Source organism: Neofelis nebulosa, chromosome 8 (genome assembly GCF_028018385.1).
Source record: "Neofelis nebulosa isolate mNeoNeb1 chromosome 8, mNeoNeb1.pri, whole genome shotgun sequence".
Taxonomy (NCBI): domain Eukaryota; kingdom Metazoa; phylum Chordata; class Mammalia; order Carnivora; family Felidae; genus Neofelis; species Neofelis nebulosa.
In genome coordinates this window covers 9,163,704-9,183,070 of record NC_080789.1, presented here as the reverse complement: position 1 = coordinate 9,183,070, position 19,367 = coordinate 9,163,704, and the positions used below count along the sequence as shown (strand labels likewise).

At 60.0% G+C, this 19,367-nt stretch overlaps 1 protein-coding gene across 6 annotated transcripts in view; it reads left to right on the top strand.

Annotated features, from left to right (window-relative positions):
- The window catches only part of CACNA1I (calcium voltage-gated channel subunit alpha1 I), a 115,821-nt gene that overhangs the window by 75,052 nt on the left and 21,402 nt on the right, over positions 1-19,367 (top strand). For all 6 annotated transcript variants that reach the window (XM_058741228.1, XM_058741223.1, XM_058741225.1 and 3 more), the window contains 14 exons: positions 1,290-1,711; positions 9,434-9,585; positions 10,254-10,439; positions 10,718-10,835; positions 11,567-11,722; positions 12,193-12,286; positions 13,290-13,492; positions 14,153-14,623; positions 14,931-15,031; positions 15,768-15,891; positions 16,175-16,243; positions 16,775-16,959; positions 17,420-17,546; positions 18,849-18,974. In XM_058741228.1, coding sequence (XP_058597211.1) covers positions 1,290-1,711; positions 9,434-9,585; positions 10,254-10,439; positions 10,718-10,835; positions 11,567-11,722; positions 12,193-12,286; positions 13,290-13,492; positions 14,153-14,623; positions 14,931-15,031; positions 15,768-15,891; positions 16,175-16,243; positions 16,775-16,959; positions 17,420-17,546; positions 18,849-18,974 — 2,534 coding nt within the window. The remainder of the gene's footprint in view (positions 1-1,289; positions 1,712-9,433; positions 9,586-10,253; positions 10,440-10,717; positions 10,836-11,566; positions 11,723-12,192; positions 12,287-13,289; positions 13,493-14,152; positions 14,624-14,930; positions 15,032-15,767; positions 15,892-16,174; positions 16,244-16,774; positions 16,960-17,419; positions 17,547-18,848; positions 18,975-19,367) is intronic.

The following is a 19,367-nucleotide window of genomic DNA, read 5'->3' as shown; positions in this document are numbered from 1 at the left end:
TGGGCCTCAGTACCCTCCCGCTTCCCTGGGAAACAAGTTTCAGGGGGCCCAGCCCCAGGCACGAGTGGGGCTGAGGTGGGCCTTACTGAAGTGGGATTGACCCCCGGCTTCTGCCTGCCCACGCCGGCTCCCAGGGGATGAATGAATCAGAAGCCCTCTTCCGGGGCTTCAGGAGATATTGGGAGGCAAATCTGCAAAGGGAGGGTAGGCATTACACGTTTTTCATTGCCTTTAATTATTATTATTCTTAAATGTTTATTTAGTTATTTTGAGAGAGAGAAAGAGAACACACATGTGGGTGGGCAGAGAGAGAACCCCAAGCAGGCTTCGCACTGTGCCCCCATGGGGCTTGATCCCATGAACCCTGAGACCATAACCTGGGCAGAAACCAGGACTCAGATGCCAGACGCCTGAGCCACCCAGGCACCCCTCCCTTTAATATTACTAATAGCTTTTCTTTGCTCGCACCAGGAAAACGTGTATTTTAGGACAGTACAGGTAAACACAAAGAAGAGACCAAACCACCCAGGAAGAACCTCTCTGACACCTCTCTGAAATGGTTAAAGATGGCAGAACTGTGGTCTAAGACTGGTTCAGGCTTCTTAAACTCTCCCTGGGGCAGCACAGGGGGCGAACACTTCTGCCCCCCACTCCCTGCTGTGCCTCCCATCAGCCCCTCCTGCCTGCTTCCCCTGGAGCCACCCCGACTATCAGGGGGCTTCTAGAGCAAGGGTTTGCCTCCTGCCCAGGGCTCCTGCCTCCCTCTCTCCCCGGGACACAAGCCCCACACACAGGTGGGAGGAGAATTGAAGATGGAGAGGTCACCTTGGCGCTCTCTAAGGGGCGTCCGTCCGCCACATCAAGCTGACTCTTTTAGAAGCTCTTTTAGAAACTCTCTCTCAGCCATTTCCCCAAGTCCAATGTGAGCAAGCAGGGCCGTGGGAGGGCTGGGCCTCGGGCCAGGAGATGATGTAGCCAGGACAGGCGACAAACACACGTGCCCCAGGCACTGTTCTAGGCACACCAACACATCCACAGTAGAGCCCTCCCCACGGCCCTCGCTTGTCACAGGGGCCAGCCAAGCCCAGAGAGATAAAGCCAGTCCCCCAGGACTACAAGCCACTCGACCTCCTCACCCAGACAGAACCTGGGCCACAGGAACTTGAGGCACACATGGGTCTGTGTCCCAGGGTTAGCTTGACCCCTGGGGTGGGCAGATCCTGCCCCCTCGGAGCCCCTCAGGCCTGTGTAACCTGAGGCGCCGACCCTGCCTTGTGTTTGCTTCGCAGAGCTGTGCCCTCGACACAGTCCCCTGGACCCGATGCCCCACACACCGGTGCAGCCCATCTCTGCCGTGCTGGCCTCCGATCCTGCCAGCTGTCCCCGCTGCCAGCACGAGGGGAGCCGGCGGCCCTCGGGCCCGGGCAGCACCGACTCGGGCCAGGAGGGCTCGGGCTCTGGTGGCTCAGGTGGTGACTCGGAGGAGGTGGATGGGGACGGGGCCCGGAGCAGCGAGGATGGGACCTCCTCAGGCCTGGAGAAGGAGGACGAGGAGGAACAGGCGGACGGGGCGGCCCGGCTGTGCGGGGATGTGTGGCGCGAGACCCGAGCCAAGCTTCGAGGCATCGTGGACAGCAAGTACTTCAACCGGGGCATCATGATGGCCATCTTGGTTAACACCGTCAGCATGGGCATCGAACACCATGAGCAGGCCAGTGGGGGCGGGCGCTGGGCGCGGGGGCGGGCGTGGGCGCGGGGGGGAGGGCTGGACGCCTAGGCCCAAGCCGGCCCCACGCAGCCCGGGCTGTTGAACATCCCCTGGGTGTCTGTCTGCCCCCTGACCGGGGCCGGGTCCGATTCTGCCCTGCGGCCTCGGTGCCCAGCCCCGGGCCCGGCCCAGAGGAGAGGGAAGCTCCAGGTGTGTGCCTAGTGGGTGAGTGAGCGAGGGAGGCAGAGCTGGTACTGGGGCCCGCTGGGTTGAGATCCAGCTCCCGTCTCCTGAGTGGCGCGGCCTGGACACCAGGCACCCACAGCCCTTCCCCTGTCCGTCCTGCCAAACCTGACTTCCGGTCATCGCCTTTCCCACGAGCCCTCCTGTCCATTCTCCCCCAAACAGCTGGCGTGGTCTTTCCCGAGGCCGGGCTTTCCCCTCTCCCTAACCTGCCGCAGCTCCCCATTGCCCTCGGCACAAAACACAGACCTTTCCTCTGACAGCCAAGGTCCCTCTGTGGCAGTGCCTTCAGCAGGTTGGGCGGCCTCCTGTCCCTGATGTCCCCACATAGTCCACCCTCCACACAGCCCGGCGGCACTGAGGGTGGCCCCAGGGTTGCCCTGCAAAGACTGTCCCCCGTCTCCCTCCTCGGCCAACCCTGTGGTTTCTTCTGTCCTCAGCACTGGGTGCGTGGAGTGCAGAGTGGGTGTTGGCTGAGTTCATGGTGTGTCCCAGGCCCCCTGGGCCATCGGGGTTCAGAGACATGGCCCCAAGGGAGATGGCAGGAGCACAGGGAGGATGTGTAAGAGATAAGAGGGTACTTGTAGGGACACAGGAAGGAGGGCTGTGAGGGGTTAGCACACATGTGCCCAGCAAATAGGTTATACCGTGGGTGACGGCCTGTGTGACAAGTCCATTCCTGGCTCCATTCGAAAAACACCGTTTTCTGACTCACCTAGCCCCTGGGTAGGTTTCCTCCGTTGACCTGACCCCTACCCCGTGAGGGCACCCCGCTTGGCAGCTAGTGACCCTGAGGCCTAGGGAGGGGATGTCACTGATCCAAGGTCCCGCAGACAATCAGGGGTCAGATTTGAACCCACATCTTCCTTTTTTTTTTTAACATTTATTTATCTTTGAGAGACAGAGAGAGGCAGAGCATGAGTAGGGGAGGGGGAGAGAGAGAGAGAGAGAGAGATACAGAATCTGAAGCAGGCTCCAGGCTCTGAGCTGTTTGTTAGCACAGAGCCTGGCGCGGGGCTCAAACTCACGAACCGCGAGACCATGATCTGAGCTGAAGTGGGACGCTCAACCGACTGAGCCACCCAGGTGCCCCACCCACATCTTTCTTTAACATTTATTTATTTTTGAGTGGGTGAGAGAGAGTACGCAAGCTTGAGCAGGGGAGGGACAGAGAGAGAGGGAGACACAGAATCCGAGGCAGGCTTCAGGCTCCAAGCTGTCAGCACAGAGCCCGAAGCGGGGCTTGAACCCACAGAGCCATGAGATCACAACCTGAAGCGAAGTCGGACACTCAACCGATTGAGCCACCCAGGCGCCCCTGAACCCACATCTTTCTGTGGCGAGACTGACACCCCCACGGGGTTCAGAATGTGGCACCCCCTTTGCTTTCCTGCTCCCCGCTTTCTGCGGAGGCCCTCCACCCGCCCACTGCGCCCCGCGGTGGGCCACACTCTCATTTCCCTCTTCATTAGCTCTCCAAGTGCTGGCTCCATTCAATTTCCTTAAATGCGGCCCCTGGGGCTGCAGCGACACTCTGTTTGGAGCTGCTGGTTTGCCAGCCATTCCGGCTTAATTAAAAAGGTCTCTGGGGAAGACTGGGGGGAAGGCTGTCTGCAGGGTAAAGCTGGTGAGAGAGGCAGCCCAGACCTCCTGGCCTAGGGCTCAGGCTCCTGGCCTTTCCTGGCCTAGGCTTGCCGGTGGGGTGGGGGCAGAAGCCTGGCTGGGCCAGCGGTCCCGGAGGGGGGTCTCGTGGGGAAACAGTGATGTTGGGGTCCTGGCTCTAATTTCTGAGCGGCTTGTCACAGTGCTGCCTGGGCACGGTTCCCGCCAGGGGCTTGTGGGAACCGGCTTGTGAGAGCCAATTTTCTGTCACTCGGGAACTTCGAAAGCCTGATTTTAAACAGTTGGTAGCTTGGAATTGGCCGTGGTGGGAGTCTTTACACCACAGAAATTGGCATATGCTACAGATCAGGGCTACTTTTCAGAGGCCTGTTTGCCAGGGTTCTGTGGGCCGCGGCCCCTCCGCCTCCCCACCAGCCCGATCTCAGGGCCTCCCTGCCCGGCCTGTACCCTGCTCGCCCCCTGCTGCCCCTGCCTGGGCTCCTTCCCTGGTTCTGCCTCTGATCAGCAGGCGGCCTCCGGCAAGTCACTTGGCCTCCCTCAGCCAGCAACTCCGTCTGTAACTGGGCACACGGACCCTCTGCACAGAGGGGCTGGGAGGGTTAAATGCGTTAAAGAGCCCAGCACGTAGTAGGTGCTCACTAATTTGCAATTATTTACGAGTCTTCTGTTTGAACCTCACATCACCACCCTTGGGGTGAATTTACCTCCTGCTGTCTGGAGCCTCAAAAAATTAATGAATTTTTAAAAAAAAGTGAGGGGGAGGGAGAATTTTTTAAAATGTTCTTTTTAAAGCAGCCTGGAGTGGCAGCCATTGTTCTGCTGAGCGCAGCGCGGGGCCTGCTGGGGGCCTGCTGGTATTTTTGCCCCACTCCTCTCTGCTCCCAGACGTGGCTTGGCGGGAAACGATCCGCCCCCGTGTTTATTTTGAGCAGCCCCGTCTGAGGTGGTGCCTGCAGAGAGAGGTGGCCCAGGGCCACTGGGAGGCCGGGAGAGTGGAAAGGAGGAGAAGGAGAAGATGGGTGAACGCGCACAGCCCCTTTCCTGCAGGGGTGGAGACCGTGGAGGGGGAGGCATCTCAGGGGCCTGGCAGGGAGACTGGCGCGGCCATGGGGACAATAGGTAGTGACAGTGGGGCACAGCCTGGGCATTGCTCTCTTACTCCATCCGCCACCCCTGCCTCTGTGGTCTCAGTGCTCAAATGAGAGGTGAGACTGCAGGTGTCTCCGGCCAAAGTGGCCATTGCTACCCAGATCACAAGGGGTTCCAACGTCTCTAGGTTCCTCATGGTCAAAGATGCTGTTCCTTGCAGGGACTGGCCTGGGAGGCGGTGACAGGTAAAAGGTGGGGGGGGGTCATCCAGGCAGGAGCCTGCTTGTGACCCATGAGGTGGCCAGACGGGGCTGAGGTCTGCTCTTTGGCTGAGGCTACATGACAAGCAGGCGGATGGGGTCAGATTCCTCCATCATTACTCACTGTCATGTGTTGCCACGTTTCTTCCCCTTGTGATCCTCATGGCAGCCCGATGGGGCAGGCAAGGCGAGTGTCTCATATCCACTGAGCAGATGGGGAAACTGAGGCATGCCCAGGTGATATGGTGAGCAACTGAGAGAGCAGGGCTCCAGGATGCCAAGGTGGAGGTGGAGGTTCCACAAAGCAGACAGGAGGCAGTGGGGGAGGTCTGGGTGGGGAAGCTTTGCTCCCGGGAGCAGTCCCTATGGCCCCCTTCTCCCTCCCCCAGCACTCACCTCTCCAGGCGCGTGACTCCTCCCAAGGCGGGCAAGGCTGCCCTCAGTCCCATCCCATCCTGGAACTGAAGGAGGTCACCGAGTTGCACAACAAGAAACAGAGGGCTTGGCTGGATGGGCAGCAGGGATGGGGTGCAGGAAGCCCCCCGGAGCCGGCTGGGGCATGTCTACTGGCCCCTACTCACAGGAGAGTGCATTCAAGGCCTCCAGCCAGTGGATGGGTCAAAGCAGTCTTTATTTTCCCTTCTGCAGCCCCCACATCATTGCTGACCCAGGTCTGGGAGGACTCTGGGAAGAGGAGGACAGGCTGGCTTAGTGCCCAACATTCCAGCTCTGTGGGCGCTTAGGGGAGAGAGCCAACATGGGCTGCAGTCAGGGAAGCCTTCCCAAAGGCAGTGGCACGGGCAGTGGCTCCTGAAGGTTGACTACGAGTTCATCAGTGAGACAGAGGAGGGTCAGGTACAGGGACCAGGAGCTCAGGCATTCCCCCAAAGGACCCTGAGCCCTTAAGGAGGATGTGCACAAAGGGCAGGAGACAGCCCTGGAGGCTGGTGAGGGGGCTATCCATCCACAAAGTGCCTCAAGGCAGTGGAGAGCCACGGAAGGCTTCTAAACAGGGCAGCGACATGTCTGTACTGAACTGGATCGTCAAGTCAGAAAAGTGGGGCAGGTGATGCCGTCACAGCCATGGGGATGGGGACAGGCCAGAGGGAGAATACCTGTGATTCAGGTTGAGATGTGATTCCGCCACTGCCTGGCCCTGGCCCTGGGCAGTCACTTCCCTCTGAGCCTGTTTCCCCCTCTACAAAATGGGGATACTATAGGGTAACGTTTGAGATTTAGATGAGATAATTCATGGAAGGTGCTTAGCACCGACTGGCACGTGGGAGACGTTTAACACCGGCTGCCATTATCATCATGGGATGGTACCGGGCTCCAGGGGTTCCTGCGGACAGCTTAGGGACTCCTGCCCACCAGGGCCCTTACGCACCCCTGCAGAAATGGCCAGCCTTGTGCCTCCAAGCCTGGCATGGGGCCAGAAGGAGTGGGCCCCTGCCCCTCTCCCTCCACTTTGGGCCTCCAGGATGTAGTCCCTCCTTACCTGCCCTCGCTCCTCCTGCCTCCAGCTCAGCGTGGTGTTCTGCCCCTTTTCACCCCGTTCCGCTGGGGTCTTGGCCACCTCCAGATGCCTCTCTGCAGCCTCTGCCTGGCGGTCTGTCTGCCTGCTGTCTCCCACTTTCCTGGCTCCTGCAGTGACGCCCGCAATGTCATGATCCTGGTCCCTTATTCTGTTTTTATCTGTGTTTTTCTTTCTGCCTCATGTCTCCACACCCCACCTTTGCCTCTCAGTCGCCGTATCTATATTTGTCTGTCCGTCTGTCTGTCCATCTCCGTCGTGGCTTCCCCCCCACACCCCCATCCCTCTTCACATACCCTCCCACCTCGGTCTCACGATACAGAATAGCCTGCGTTCATCTGTCTGTCTCCCGCTCGCTGTCTCTCTCCCAGAAAAATGCCTGCGGGAGTGACGGATGGTCCATTAGAGAAAGATTAACGGGTGTGCACTTGACTAGAGAAACAGCTGCTGCAAGTGGGGGGGGGGGGAGGGGCGGGCGTGCGGGTGACCTTTCCGGAGAGCGGTGGCCTCCCCGGCACTCGTGGGCGGGAGTGTGTGTGTGCAGCGCGTGTGGCCCCGAGCCGAGTGGCCGCCATTACGGACTGTCAGCGGCCACACTTCTCATCCCCGCTGATCTCGCGGTGGCAGGGTGGGAAATTGGTGGCTTGGCTCGGCCGGGGATGCCGGGCCCCAGCCCCTCCCCCCGTCTCAGGGTCCCACTTCCCTTTCGGGACCATTTTGTGAGTCAGATGTAATTACAGATGGAAATGGGGCCTTCTTTTATCTGGGCCTGAGAGGACCTGGCAGTTTTATTAGGTTTTCCCCGGGCACGAGGCAGAAGGGCGGTTCTTTTTTTCTCTTCTCCTTTTAACCCAAATGGAATCACAGTCAGGCCCCCGAAGGTGCCCTGTCACCTGGTGGAGGGGCTGGGCTGGGGCTGGGGGTGCTGATGGTTGGCAGCTCTCCCCCCACCCCCCAATCTTGCGCTGGCCGGTGCCTCTGCCCAGATACCTTCTCTTCTCCTCCCTCTCACTGGGTTCCCCCTCTCAGCTTTGAGGGCTCTGCTGAGATGTCACTTCTTCCAGGAAGGTGCCCCTGCAGGCACCTGACTGCAGGATTACCGTTCCCTCAAAGCTCCCTCACCTTTCTCTGTTGTTGGCACCTGCGGCTGTTTGTCAGCTCTGGGGTTGGGCTTTGCCAGTGGAACCTGCGCTTCTTGGGGGCGGGGAGGATGCCCTGATGCATTCACCACTGGCCATCCTGGGTAGCACGCCCAGCCCACCGTGCTCAGCTCACCTGTAGAATGCATGCAACAATGAACGAGCGGAGGAGGGGGCGGATGAGTTCAGGTGGAGTTTCTGTTGTGTGTGATGGAGAGCAGTTTGGAGTCTGATTTTGTGGCTCTGCTGCCTCCTGGCCGGGTGGCTCAGGGCGAGTCAGTTCACCTCCCCGAGCCTCAGTGTCCTTATCTGTAAAACGGAGGCACCAGCAGATTGTTGGAGGCGTCCGTAATTGTGCCGGATGTCAAGCTCAGTGCGCATGCTCAGGCCTAAAGAATGGCCCTTCCCCTCTGTGATTCAGGCTTGTTGGTGAACAGAAACACAGCACTTTCACAGTCCTAGAGAGAGAAGGGAGGCGCTGGAGCCCCGTATGGCTCTTAGCGGGCGGGGAGCCCTGGAATGAATATCATCTTACTCCGCCCCCTCGTTTTATGGATGAGAAAACTGAGGTTGGGGGGAATGTCCCTAGAACCCTGTCTCCTAGTCATGGCCTGTAGTGTGGTCTGTTTTGGATTCCAGGGTTGCTCAGATGGTTCCGCTTATACGGGTGTCTCTTGCTGCTAAAAACCAGGAGGGAAAGAGCTCCAGGGTCAGAAGGTGCTAGTCTCTTTCTGATCAGCCGGTGACTTTAACCCTTGTCCTCTCTGGGCTCTAGTGTCTTCCCCTGAGAAGTGTGTGAAGCCAGCCCCCTGGACCAGGGTGCTCGCAGACATTAAAGAGTTGGGTGGCACACAGTAGGCGCATGGTCTCTGTCTTCCCTTCTCAGGGCACAGTGGTCTCCAGCCACCCACGATCCTGAGGTGGCCATTGCTGGGGAAGGGGAGAGTGGGGAGGGCTCCGTCGGGAGGTCTGCACAGGCAGAGGTTAATGGTGGGAGCCTTGGAGGCAGGCTGCCTGAGTTCAGATACCGGCTCTGCCCCTTACCAGCCCCACAGCCGAAGGCAGGGGCTGGCCTTCTCCAAACCTGCTTCTTCATCTGCAAAACGGGCTCTTATGGGATTAAGTGACACGACGCCTGTAAAGTTCAAAAAAACAGGTCCTGTGTGTGGTAAGTGCTTCCTAAGTGGGATAGGGTCATGGGCAAACAGGGGTCATGGGCAAACAGGGAGTTTCTGGCATCGACTGGCCTGTCTTCTTGTCTTGCTCTGCATCAGCTTCCAAGACTCCTTCCTCCCTCCCTCCCTCCCTCCCTCCCTCCTTCCTTCCTTCCTTCCTTCCATGTTTATTTACTTGAGAGAGAGAGAGAGAGAGAGAGAGAGCAGGGGAGGGACAGAGAGAGAGGGAGACACAGAATCTGAAGCAGGCTCCAGGCTCCGAGCTGTCAGCACAGAGCCCGATGCGGGGCTTGAACTCATGAACCACGAGATCATGACCTGAGCTGAAGTCAGACGCTCAACCCACTGAGCCACCCAGGTGCCCCTTCCAAGCCTGCTTTCTGATAGGTCCCCTCAGTGTGCAGTACCAACATCGTTTCCAAATGTGTGGAAGGCCAGCCCCGTGGGGTCCCCCCATGTCAGTGGACTCTTAATGACAGCAGAGGTACAGCAGAGTTGTGAGGCTCTCAAGGCCGTTGCGGTCCAGCGAAGACATTGACCGCCAGCTCACTCAGCCTCCCCGCCTCCCTGGGGGTCCTGCAGCCGATGAGCGTCCACAGAGGATCCATGGCTGTGCTCTGGCCTGACCGGGGTCCCCGTTCCCTGTCCCTGCGCCCCCACAGCCCGAGGAGCTGACCAACATCCTAGAGATCTGTAATGTCGTCTTCACCAGCATGTTCGCCCTGGAGATGCTCCTGAAGCTGGCCGCCTTCGGGCTCTTCGACTACCTGCGCAACCCCTACAACATCTTCGACAGCATCATCGTCATCATCAGGTGCTGCCCCTGCTGCCAGCGGGCTGGGGGCCCGGAAGCAGAGTGGGGAGGGGGGCGGGGGAATCTAGTGCCCTGTCCCCCGCCGGTAAACAAAGCATGGTCCGGGCACAAAGGAAATCAACTGCGCAGAAACCCAGTTCTCGAATATTTACAAATTTGTCCTCCAGTAACATACGTGCTTCTAGATTAATGCATTAAGTAGCAAGATCCAGCAGCAGGTCTTGGGACTACCGTCATCCCAAAGAAAGGATGGGTATAAATAGTGTTTGGGAATATGTCCATCAGCTGTTGTAAGATATAAAAACAGCGGTTTTGATCGGTCCAAAAGCCATAAAGATTGCTCGTTCTCTGTGGCTTGTTTTCATTCATGATCTAAAGAATGGTAAATCGCACGGAGAGGCCAGTGGCCTTCGTAGACCTCCTGAATCCTAGCCAGAGACTGCTCAGGGGGGTTGTCCGTGGACTCCAGGTCAAGAGCCCCTGGTTTGAGCATGCCCTGGAGCAGCGACGGCCCATGAAACATGTTATTTGTGGGATGAATGAATGAATGGATGTTCTCCATCTCTCTGCCCCCCCTCCCCCCCCACTGGCCTCCCCTTGCCCTCCTCTCCCTCTGCTCTGCCCTCTGCTGAACGCTCCTGCCTCTGTCCCCTGCTGCCTCCCCCCAGCATCTGGGAGATTGTGGGGCAGGCGGACGGCGGCCTGTCGGTGCTGCGGACCTTCCGGCTGCTGCGGGTGCTCAAGCTGGTGCGTTTCATGCCCGCGCTGCGGCGCCAGCTGGTGGTGCTCATGAAGACCATGGACAACGTGGCCACCTTCTGCATGCTGCTCATGCTCTTCATCTTCATCTTCAGGTGAGCCCTGCCCACCCTGGGGAGGGCCGGAGCCTGGGGCGGGATGGGGGGGGTTGGGACATGGCTGCTTGAGCTTCTCCAGGCGCCACCCTGGACCTGGCTGCGAGTCCTGACGCCATCACTGAATCCCCTATGGCTCTGGGCGAGGACTTGCCCTCTGAGCCTCAGCGTTGGCTTCTGTAGAACGGAACGAGCGCTGCCCCTGCCATCTTACCCGGCCGTTCTGAGAACGACACAAGGTGGGTGGGTCCCTTGAGCCACCCCCGTTCCTCCCCCAGCATCCTCGGGATGCACATCTTTGGCTGCAAATTCAGCCTGCGCACGGACACAGGAGACACGGTCCCCGACAGGAAGAACTTTGACTCCCTGCTGTGGGCCATCGTCACAGTGTTCCAGGTGAGCAGCAGCACGTGTTCACGTATGTCAGGGGAAGGGGTTTCTCCCAGGACCGCCGCTTGGCTTGCTTTTCAGAGGCGCCCCTCGGAGAATCCAGAGAAGGGGGGTGGCTCGCCAGGGAGGCCCCTCAACTCCGGGCTCCGGCAGGCAGGTGTGGGTGCGGGGTCAGGCTGGCACTGCATTGGCTCTGGGAGCTGACTGGCCACCTGGTGCCCGTCTCTGCCCCTCCACGCCCGCCCCAAGACCTGGGTGCATTGGGATTCTTCCCTGAGGCTATTTTCTCGCCATGGTTAAATGAGTGTGCACGGGGCCGGGGGGCAGAAGGAAGAAGGGTGGGCTCGTGGAGGGGCGGGGGGGGGGCGCGAGCAGATAGCAGATAGAGCAGAGAGGATAGGGCTGTGGGAGCAGCCAGGAAGGAGCACCCATCAGCGGGGAGTGAGAATCAGGGCAGGAGGTGGGTTGTGGGCCAGCGGGGTGGGGGGCGGGGAGGCAGTGGGCAGCGCAGTGTGCGAGTGAGGGGCACGGGCTGTGCCAGGTGGGCACACTGCCAGCTGGGGCCGTGTCACGTGAGGTCCCTGGGTGTGCTGGGGCACGCGTGAGAGGGTGCTGTAGGTGCGCACGGGCTGCAGGGTGCCTTCAGGCTCCTCCACCCGGTGGATGCCTTCTCCCTTGGGCTGGGCCGGGGCCTGGGGGTACCCCAGGGCTGACCTGTGCTCCCCCTCCCCCCACAGATCCTCACCCAGGAGGACTGGAACGTTGTCCTCTACAACGGCATGGCCTCCACCTCCCCCTGGGCCTCCCTCTACTTTGTCGCACTCATGACCTTTGGCAACTATGTGCTCTTCAACCTCCTGGTGGCCATCTTGGTGGAGGGTTTCCAGGCAGAGGTGAGTGCGGCCCTGGCGGAGGAAGCACCCGCATGGGGCCTGGACCAGGCTGGGTGGGGGAGGGGTCTGGATAGGGGAGGGCTGCAAGTCAGACATCTAGCAGGGAACACTTTCCGAAGGAGGGGGTTGTCAATTAGGTGGTGAGCTTCCGGTCACAGGAAGCATGCAAGTGGAGGCTGCAACGGGATCCTTGTCTCTCCCTCGGAGGTGTAGGACAAGGTCTCTCCATCTCTGAAATTCTAAAGCCCCCGAGATCTGGATCCTGCCTCCTCCTTCCTCTGAGGTTTAGGGGTTACTTGCAGTCAGGCGGGTGTGGGCTTATGGGCTCAGTCCTCGTTAGCTTCTCACTTTCCCTTTCTGAGGCTCTGTTTCCCTGTCTGTAAAATGGGCATGAAAGACCCATTGAAAAATTCAGGAGGGAGGGAAGGGCTGAGCCAACGTGCATTCCAACAAGCGGGATGGTCTCCCAGGGTGACGCCAATCGCTCCTACTCGGACGAGGATCAGAGCTCATCCAACATGGAGGAGTTCGACAAGCTTCAGGAGGGCCTGGATAGCGGCGGAGGTAAACAGGTCTCCACTGTCACCTGGGGGACCAGGACCCTTCCCCAGAGAGATCCAGGGGGGCTCAGGGCTCAGCATCAGCTTTCCCCTTAAGCCCAGGCTCCAGGACCGCTGATTCTCCGTGGTTTGTTTACATTCATAATGGAAAGAAACAGGCAAATCCCCCAAAAGAAGTCAGTGACGTTCATAACCCTCCTGAGTTCTAGCCACAGAGGTAGGTGCACTTCACCCTCACCCCTCCATGGTGTGGCCTGTTGGGAAGAGACAGCCTCAGGCCCCAGGACTCCTGGCTTCTGGTCCTGTTTGGCCCCATGGGGCAGCTTGGAACAAGCCTCCGCAACCCATGGCCGGTGTCGTCCTTGAAAACCGGGCTGTACCATTTTTGCCTTTCTTCCTAAAGTGGGCCCAGGAGTGAGGTTTCTATGATGGGTGAACATAGCCTGGCCCTGAATACAGGAGGCAGGGGATCCACTCAGCCAAAAAGAAAGCTGACATGATGAACGCTGAGTCATGTGTAGACATGTTGAATCACTGGGGCACCTGGGTGGCTCAGTCGGTTAAGCATTTGACTTCAGCTCAGGTCATGATCTCACAGTTCGTGAGTTCGAGCGCCGCATCGGTTTCTGTGCTGACCGCTCAGAGCCTGGATGGAGCCTACTTCGGATTCTGTGTTTCCCTTTCTCTCTGCCCCTCCCCCGCTTGTGCTCTGTCTCTAACAAAATGAATAAACGTTAAAAAAATGAAAAAAAAAAAAAAAGAAATGTTGAATCACTACCTTGTACATCTGGAACTAATATAACACTGTATGTCAACTGTGCTGAATTAAAATTAAAAACTTAATAAAAAAAAGAAAGCTGAGAGCTGTGCAGGAAGGGTCCAACGGGGAAGGTGGGGGAAGTCTCCCCAGAAAAACTCTCTATTTCTGTTCCCATCCATGTCTGTCTCATGAATTCTTTTGTTCTTATTCTGTTTGCCCCTCTTTCCGTCTCCATCTCACCCTCCAGATCCCAAGATCTGCCCAATCCCCATGACCCCCAATGGACACCTGGACCCCAGTCTCCCACTGGGTGGACATCTGGGCCCCCCCGGGGCTGCAGCACCCGCCCCCCGCCTCTCGCTGCAGCCGGACCCTGTCCTGGTGGCCCTGGGCTCCCGCAAGAGCAGCGTCATGTCACTGGGGAGGATGAGCTGTGACCAACGCTCCCTGGTGAGTCCCTGAGGGGTGCTCTGGGTGGGTGCTTCCTGCTGGGGTGTATGGGGAGGGACCCTGGGGAGAAGTGCCTGTCAGTCTAGCCTCAGGCTGGTGCCCGGGTGTAGGGGACCAGACTCTCCAGCTAGAACCAGGCAGGGACCATGTGTGTTGCATTCCTGAGTGCCTAGTGCCAGAGTAGGGCCTGGCAATGAATGAATGAATGAATGAATGAATGAATGAATGAATAGTGCCAGTGCGTCCGGTGTGGAGAATTGGGTTTTTACCATGGCCACACTGCAGACGCAAAGAGCTGGGCTTTGGGGTCAGACATACGAGAGTTCAAATCTAGCCTCTGCCACTTTCAAGCTGTGCGGCCATGAGCAAGCCCTCTCTGAACCTGCTTCCTTACCTGTAAAGTGGGAAGACTACCCTAACGTGCTCTGGCTTCCTCAAGGGAAGTGAGGCGGCAGGAGGAGATGTAACCACACCCTAGAGGTGCCCACACATCCATGGATGCGGATGGAGTGACAGCCGGGCAGGGAGAGGACCCCTGGGGTCTAGCCTGTTCTGTCACCCACCAGCCAGGCCTCAGCGGGTGTGCAGGCTGCCTCCATTCACAACAGTGGGTCGCGTGTGTGTGGCGGGTGCGCTGACCCGAGCCTGGCTTCCTTCCAGTCCAGCTCCCGGAGCTCCTACTACGGGCCGTGGGGCCGCAGCGGGGCCTGGGCCAGCCGCCGCTCCAGCTGGAACAGCCTCAAGCACAAGCCGCAGTCGGCCGAGCACGAGTCCCTGCTCTCGGCGGAGCGCGGTGGCGGTCCCCGGGCCTGCGAGGGCCCCAGGGACGAGGGCCCCCCGCGGGCTGCGCCGCTGCACGCTCCGCACGCCCACCACGTGCACCACGGTCCCCACCCGGCGCACCGGCACCGCCACCACCGCCGGACGCTGTCCCTCGACACCAGAGACTCGATGGACCTGGCCGAGCTGGTGCCCGCCGTGGGCGCCCACCCCCGGGCGACCTGGAGGGCGGTGGGGCCGGCCCCCGGGCACGAGGACTGCAATGGCAGGATGCCCAGCATCGCCAAGGATGTCTTCACCAAAATGGACGACCGCCGGGATCGCGGGGAGGACGAGGAGGAGATGGACTACGTGAGCGGGCGCGGGGTCTAGGGGCGGGGCCCGGGGCCAGAGCCCAGGGGTACAGGGGCGGGGCTAGAGTGGGAGGGGACTCAAGGAGGGCGGGCAGGGGGCGGGGCCGGAACTGCCCACCCCAGCGACCCGCCCCGCTGGTAGAGGAGACCTCTTAGCCTTCCCTGGGCGGGGCGAGGGTTCTGTTCTCCTGGGAGAGGCCGCAGGTCGGCCGGGCCCCAGTTTGGTGTTTGACCACCGGGGTGGGAGGAGATGCGCAGCTCTGTGCAGCGCCGAACTGTCTGCACTCCCATCTTGGCCTTGCCAGACCCTGTGCTTCCGCGTCCGCAAGATGATCGACGTCTATAAGCCTGACTGGTGCGAGGTCCGCGAGGACTGGTCTGTCTACCTCTTCTCCCCTGAGAACAGGTGGGCGAGGCCAGGCTCGGTGTGAGGTTAGAGTAGGGGGTTGGCGTGTCCGGGAGGGAGAGATACTTGCCAAGCCAGGCAAGGCTCCTGGTAGCGGGTCTTCCATACTCCAGAGGACCTTCCTGGCCCAGTGGTGGAGGTTCTGCAGGGCTGGGGGAGGGTCTAGGTGTTCATGCAGGGGCGGGGGGTGGGGGCTCCCTGGGCATCCCTAGTCCAGGCCATTCCTGTGCTGACACCAGGTGGGACAAATCCTCATGTAGCCTGGGGTGCTCACATCTGGAGGGGGCATCAGTAGGCCTCCTGGAGGAGGAGGCCTTTGTGCTGGGTTTTGGAGGCTATGGAGATAGCATTCCAGTAGGTGAAGCAGGGGTTGTGAGGAGGTGGAGGCTGGTCCAGGCGGTGGGAGCAGCCTGAGGGAAGGCCTAGGGGGCAGAAGCTGGGGGCATCAGGCAATGTGTGTCCAAATGGCTGGAGGTCCAGGCTCAGAGCTTTGAACCGGTGTTTGGAAGGCCTTGAGTGCCAGGGCAAGATGGATGGCCTTTATCCTGTGGTGCCATGTGCTCAGGGGAGGCAGCTCCGAGTGGGCCCCTGAACAGACCTAAAGTCACCACCTGTTGTGTGGCCCGAGAAGAGAGATGTCTGCTCCTCATGGCCATCCTAGTCCCCATGTGTGTCTGGGCCCTCTGGGGCAAGGGGCACACTGACACTCATGTGGCACCCTGCCCACCCTGCCCAGGTTCCGAGTCCTGTGTCAGACCATCATTGCCCACAGGCTCTTTGACTATGTGGTCCTGGCCTTCATCTTTCTCAACTGCATCACCATCGCCCTGGAGAGGCCCCAGATCGAGGCCGGCAGCACCGTGAGTGGCCGAAGCCTTCGGGCAGGGCGAGGGACAAAGCGGAGGGGCAGGCTGCCAGGGCCTGCTATGGGACACTGTGCGGGGCCGAGGGGGCTAGGAGAGCTCAGCCAGGCCCCACACCAGGCGCCGTGGAGGGAGGCGTGGCGGGAGCTTGCCGCTGGAGATGGGACGCCTCCTGAGACCCGAGTAGCAGCAGGGTGCCCCTTGGCTGAAGGCAAGAGGCCGACCAGGGGGCTGAGCAGTTTGGGGAGCCCCCGGGCCCACAATATCTCCCTTCTTTCAGGAACGTATCTTCCTCACTGTGTCGAACTACATCTTCACAGCCATCTTCGTGGGCGAGATGACGCTGAAGGTAGCCCCCAGCTTCACCGGGGACCCTCTCCCACCCCCAGCGTGGGGGCCCTTGGCTCTGGGCAAACCCCTTAGAAAGCTTGTCACTCACTTGTCCCTCAGCCACATTCCACAGAGGGTGTGGGAGGCCCACCCCCGCTAGGTGCCAGCCCCTAGGTTGGGCTCCAGGGATCCGGAGGGGGTCACTCTCCAGGAGCTCATATCCTGAGGGAAAGGCGAATGCAGGGGAACATTTACAGTGTCACGGAGATACTTGCTGGGGGTGTGGGGTGCAGGGGAAGGATCCCTTTCCGGATGCTGCCCAGAGCACCTGGCTTTGAATCGAATTGGGTTTGCCAGATATGCGGCGAGTAGGCAATGGGGTGGCTCGCCGGGCCTGTGTTTCAGGGGGGCAGCGGGGTACCTGACCCCTGCCAGACCATCCGCCCAGCCCTCTGCCTGTCTGCGTCCCGCCCCCTCACTGAGGCTGGCTACACCGCCCCGCCCCCCAGTCGCGAAGTCGGGCTGACTCCGCCCATCGCCCCGCCCCCAGGTTGTCTCGCTGGGCCTGTACTTTGGCGAGCAGGCGTACTTGCGTAGTAGCTGGAACGTGCTGGATGGCTTTCTGGTCTTCGTGTCGATCATTGACATAGTGGTGTCTGTGGCCTCAGCCGGGGGAGCCAAGATCCTAGGGGTCCTTCGAGTCCTGCGGCTCCTGCGCACCCTACGGCCCCTGCGGTGAGGATGTGCCCGTGGATGGGGGAATCCCTGCATGTTCTGGTGAAGCCCCCGGGGTCTAAGTGGACCTCTCACCCTAGCCCTCCTTACCCACTCATTCCTCTGATAGCACGTGCCAGATTAGCGGGGACAGGGACCAGGCTGTTGAAGCTGTTCCTGGGGGGTGGAGTCTGGAAACCCTAGCGGGAGAAGGGTGCTGAAGAGGCAGGGCTGAAGGTGGCCCCCAGGACTGCTACCCACTTTCTGTGTGTCCCTGGGTGGCTCGCTGCCATTTCTGGCCCTCAGTCTCCAGATGATGGTATGGTGTGGACCCCAGGGGGACAGGGGTAGGGCATAGTGCCTTCCTGTGCATATAGATCTGGGGTCTGAGGTTCTCTACCCTGGTGACTCTGGGCGCAGTGGGTGCCATCTCCAGACACGGCTATGGGCTTAGGGTGCCTCTGCCCCTTTCTGCCTCCAGTGTCATCAGCCGAGCGCCTGGTCTGAAGCTGGTGGTGGAGACGCTCATCTCTTCCCTCAAGCCCATTGGCAACATCGTCCTCATCTGCTGTGCCTTCTTCATCATCTTTGGCATCCTGGGGGTGCAGGTGAGGGGTGCTCAGGCTGGGCAGGCGCCGGGGTGAAGTTCGTGGTCGGGGAAGGGGCTCCATATTCCCGCTCAACTCTCCCGACCTTGTGTTGACTAGCCTGGGGGCTCAGGCGGCCCTGGTAGAGCATCCCCGTCCCTGCCAGTGGCGAGCTCTCAGTCCAGGGAGGGAGGCAGACACAGACCTAAACATCTGAGTGCAAAGAAGCCTGGGTAAATGGGATTACAGGGGTCCAAGCTACACAGAAACACAGGGCTGCTGGGAGCAAGAGGAAAAGCATCCAGAAGGCAGTGGCCTTGGCATTGGGCCTTGAAGGAAAAGTGATCCCGCAGATCATGGTGGGCGGAAGGTATTTCGGGGGAGGTGGGCACATGCGTGGAGGTGAGCTCAGGAGCTCTGGCTGGCATAGAGACATGAGCCAGATGGTGGGCTGGGCCAAGGTGGGAAAGACCTGGAACAGCAGCTGAGGAGCTAGGGCCAGTTTCTCTGGGGCAGAGACTTTGGAGAGTCTCGGACACAGGCAGGGCCTTGAGCCAACTCGGATTTTGGCTTGGAGCTCAGGAGGAGGACGGGACCTTAGGGCTGGACAGGGAGGAGGAGTGAGGCAGACTGTAAAAGTTCGTGACAGGGGAACGGCCAGAATGACCTGGGCCCTCTGGGGTCTGAGCTGCTGCTGAGACCTTCCTCTTCCTTGCGCCGAGGCCCCCCGGCTCCTCACCTGGTCCTGCGTTTGGGGCTGTGGCTGCAGAGGATTTCCGGGCACAGGTGTGCTTTGGGGTTGCTAAGAGATCTGTAACAGCCACCTGGGCAGGAGGGGTGTGGTGTGGACTCCATGTGGACAGTGACACCGCCCCTTCCAGGCAGAGTGCCTGGGTCCCTAGAGAGGGTCCCTTTACTTCTGTCTCTCACCCTTGGGGATGTGCAGACAACTTTCTCCTGCTGTTGAGTGTCTGCCCGCATCCCCGGGACTGAAGTGAGGTCTGAGAAAGAGCCCAGAAGTCAGACAGACCAGGGTGGGAACCTTGGCTCTGCTACTTTCTAAACCTCCTAGGACTTTGGGGAAATTACCTAACACTGCTGGGCCTCAGTCTGCGCATCCGTGAGATGGGCTGAGAGTAGCCCTCCCTCGTGTTGGGGGACTCGGTGAGGTGGTGTGGTCGGGTGCCTGGCCCACGTCGTGCACAGAGGGAGTGACCCTGCGGGACAGGTTCCTCTTCTCATTTGCAGCCCCCTGACCCCCACTCTGGGAGCTTCAGCAGACCCGTCACTAACCCTGTGGTCCTCCCCCCGCCCCCACCCCAGCTCTTCAAGGGCAAGTTCTACCACTGTCTGGGTGTGGACACCCGCAACATCACCAACCGCTCTGACTGCATGGCTGCCAACTACCGCTGGGTCCACCACAAGTACAACTTTGACAACCTGGGCCAGGTGAGCGCCACCTGCGTACCCCCTGCCCTGACCCGCCCCCCCCCCCCCCCCCCCCCCAGTGGGTGGGGGTGCCGGCTCTTCAGTGCCAGCGGCCCTGAGATCACAGATCGGGCTCTGGTCCTGCTCTGCCAGGACCGACCCTGTGCCTTCTCCTTTCCAGGCCTCAGTTTTCTCTTCTGCAAAATGGGTGGGGGGTGGAACTCACCTCACAGGTAGCATGAAGCTTAGAGATCCCGAGTGCAGAGTGTCCCGCAAGTCCCTGACGCTTAGTAGGTGCTTCAGTGGACATTGGTTTCTGGCCCCCACCCCCCACCCAGGGGACCCGGACAAGAGTTTTAGAGACAGCCAGACCTGGATGTAAGTCTCAGCTCTGTGCCTCTTATTGTGGGTGTA